General features: G+C 49.0%; 1 protein-coding gene across 1 annotated transcript; it reads right to left on the bottom strand.

The window, feature by feature from the left end:
• Positions 1 to 1,455: 1,455 nt before the first annotated feature.
• Positions 1,456 to 3,054, bottom strand: LOC102515617 (brain-specific angiogenesis inhibitor 1-associated protein 2-like). The gene is given in 2 exon segments (XM_032469854.1): positions 1,456 to 2,641; positions 2,643 to 3,054. Coding segments are annotated over 2 exon segments (1,413 nt in total). The 5' UTR covers positions 3,014 to 3,054; the 3' UTR covers positions 1,456 to 1,599.
• Between the last annotated feature and the right edge of the window lie 448 nt (positions 3,055 to 3,502).

Below are 3,502 nucleotides of genomic sequence, written 5' to 3'. Positions count from 1 at the left end.
CACCGTACTCCCAAATCTACTCTTACTTCAAGAATCTACATTAACAGCTAAATCCAATACACAGTATCTGTCACTTGCCTTGTTCAAACTCTCAGAAGCAGTAGCTACTTCTGCTAACTGCCTTCTTCATGGAACGTCCTCCCTTCCTGGCTATAAAAACAGTATCTTCTGTTTTTTTTTCTCCCTTGGGCTTTTATACAGTCTTATTCTTCATAGATTCCACTCTCTCTGCTCATGCCTAGAATATCAGTTCCACAATTGTTCCTTTTGCCTTTTTTCTCACTTTTAATATTTTGCTTATGTACTCCATGCAAGTCCATGATGATAACTCATATTTCTTTCCCCTCCTGAACCTCACACCTGTCTGTCTGTCTACTGGATATACTCAGTTGAATTTCCCATCATCTCCTCAAAATAAACATTTTATCCCCTATTGCAAACAATGTCAGTGCCCTACCAGATCTCCTCTCAATCCTTCTTCCCAACTCTCTTTTAAGGGAATATGTCCTAAACTGTGGATTAAAAAGAGGGTCGTAAATTTAATAAGACTAGCATTACTGATCAATTGCTGTTTCCAGGACTCTTCTGTGTACTAATGATCTCACCTGATCCTCACAGACTTCTCATGCTGCTGGTATTGTTTTCATTTTGGGGTGATAAAATTGAGGTAAAAGTTTCTTCATCTATAAAATTTTCCCCAAATTACCCAAATAGTTACCTTAACCATTGTATTCTATTGCCTCTCTTTCCTACTCTTCAGAAACACATAACTATTTTAAATATCCGGAATACACTAAGCTCTCTTTGACTGCAATATCATGCAGCAGCCCGTCTTGGCCCCAAAATATACCAACAGAAGTTAAAGTATAGCCCATGTTTTTGCAAACTACAGTAGTTTAATCAAATAGCAATATCATCTCCCTGGGTTTTCAATTTACAGAGAAAGATTTGGTGGGCTCTATGTTTCTAGAAACTTGTCCTTTGCTTCTAGGTTGTTCAATTTCTAGGCATATAAGTTTGTCTTTTTTTTTTTTTTTTAAGATTCTACATATAAGTGATATCATATGGTATTTTTCTTTCTCTTTCTGGCTTACTTCACTGAGAATGACATTCCCCAGATCCATCCATGTTGCTGCAAATGCATTATTTTATTATTTTTATGGCTGAGTAGTATTCCATTGTATAAATATACCACTGCTTCTTTATCCAGTAATCTGTTGATGGACATTTAGGTTGTTTCCATATCATGTCTTGGCTATTGTAAATAGTGCTGCCATGAACATTGGGGTGCATGTATCTTTTTGAATTATGGTTCCCTCTGGATATATGCCCAGGATGGCAGATAAGGTCTGCTGTCACCAATGTGGTCAGCAGGGCTGTATCACAGCCACAAATGTTAAACAGCATGGATCCAATGAAGTTCCACTGTCATCTGTCACTATCGGCTTCAGCTGGACGCTGGCAAAGGGGTTCCTGCTCACAGCCCGGGCGGCGTAGTCATCCAGACCCTGGGCGAAGGCAGGCACAGCCACACTGTACGGCCTCTGCTTGAAAGCACCGGCCATCTGGGTGGGGAAGGCCCGAGACGACGTGCTGTAGTCAGGGGGCGGGATGGCCAGGTCCTCCTTGTCCAGGAGGTTCCCAGTGCTGCTGCTCTTCCCCTGCTGCAGGCTGAATGTGCAACCTGTCGCCACCGTCACTGTCCAGAACCCGGGTGTAGGAAAAGGGGAACCAGCCCCACATCTTGGTCTTCTCGCTCTCACCGTAGTGCCAGCCATCTCGGGCCTCGGGCACCAGCGGGGTGATGAGGTCGCTCTCTTTGAAGCTCAGCAGTGTGCTGTTGTCACCGGCCACGTAGGAGAAGATGGCCTTCACCTGCATGCGGCCATTGCGCACCAGGCCAGCTGCCATGGAGCTGGAGCGGGGCAGGGTCTTGTTCTCTGTGGCGGCATAGCTGCTCTTGGGCGCCACGCTCTTGCGCAAGGGGAGCGTGCTGGAGTAGGAGTCGCTCAGCTTGCTCTGGGACTGCCGGGTGGGGGGTGGGCACGTGGTCTTGGACTGGGCCGTCTTGCGGTCAGCCTAGGGGTTGTAGTCTTCGCTGTCCCGGCCCGAGACGCCATTCAAAACAGGTGCGTGATCCTGGGCTGACAGCCGCCCCACAAACGGGGCCAGCTCGGGGGGCACTGGCAGGGGCTTGGCCCCTGGAATGTGGCCTGAGATGACCAGGTTGGACTTGGAGGCCGACAGGGCGCTGGGCAGGATGGAGCCATTGCTGCTGGCCACCTGCTGCACGAGCTGCACGGTGCGGTCCGGGATCTTGTTGGGATCCGTGCAGGCCTGCTGCCACAGGGGCAGCTTCTGCGCCAGCAGCTCCTTGCCCTTGGAGTGGTAGGCGGCGGAGTTCTTGGCCACGGCGCACTGCTTCTCCACCAGGAAGCAGAACCTCCTCCTCTCCTCGGTGAGGGCGGTCTTGTAGCCGTCCGACACGTGGCTCTCCAGCTCGCCCTGTTTGTTGCCGATCGCATCGATGTACTGCAGCTCCTTGTCCGAGTAGTTCTGGGAGTTTTTGCTCCCCTGGCTCTTCTTGCGGAGCTTCTTCAGCTCGGCCTGGCACTTGTCCAGTGCGTCCCCTTTGCTCCGCCTGGTACTTCTTAAGCGTGGTGCTCAGATACCTGGAGTCCAGCTCCACCTTCTGCTCCAGCTGCGTGAGCAGCTCCTTGTGAAAAGACTTCAGCATCTCCTCCAGCTGATTCTGAATCTGCCTGTGGACCTCAGCCATCTGGAAGAGAACATCCCCAAGCTGTTTGGAGCCCTGGCTCTCACTGGCCAGCTCGCCCATCTTCACGAGGGCGTCGAAGTAGCCTTTGGCCGCATACATCACACCTGCCAGCGCCTTCTTGTAGTTCTTCCCCATGGCGATGAAGTTCCGGAGGCTGGGGTTGAACTGCTCCATGATGGTCTTGTAGACATTTTCTGTGAGCCGGTGCATCTCTTCCGACCGAGACAGCGACATGGTGCTGGTCCGGCTGCACCAGGGACCCGAGCAGGGACGTGAGCAGCAACGACGATGGCGGCAGCGGGTGCAGCGAAAAGAGCGAGTGGGCGGCATGCGGAGCTTGGCCAGGAACCGGACAGATGAATGGGCAAAGACACAATTATACACACACACAATGGAATACTATTCAGCCATTAAAATAGAATGGAATAATGCCATTTGCAGCAACACGGATGGACCTGGAGATTATCATACTAAGTGAAATAAGTCAGAAGTAGAAAGACAAATATCATATGATATCACTTATATGTAGAACCTAAAAATAATAGAAATGAATCTATATACAAAACAAAAACAGACTCACAGATGTAGAAAACAAACTTGTGGTTACCAAAGGGGAAAGAGGGTGGAGAAGTGATTAATTAGGACTTTGGGATTAGTAAATACAAATTAGTATGTATAAAATAGATAAACAACAAGGTCCTACTCTGTAACACAATGAGCTAT

Source organism: Camelus ferus, chromosome 29 (assembly GCF_009834535.1).
Source record: "Camelus ferus isolate YT-003-E chromosome 29, BCGSAC_Cfer_1.0, whole genome shotgun sequence".
NCBI classification, from domain to species: Eukaryota; Metazoa; Chordata; class Mammalia; order Artiodactyla; family Camelidae; genus Camelus; species Camelus ferus.
The sequence above is the reverse complement of the archived record's forward strand: the minus strand, read 5'-3'. Positions and strand labels throughout refer to the sequence as shown.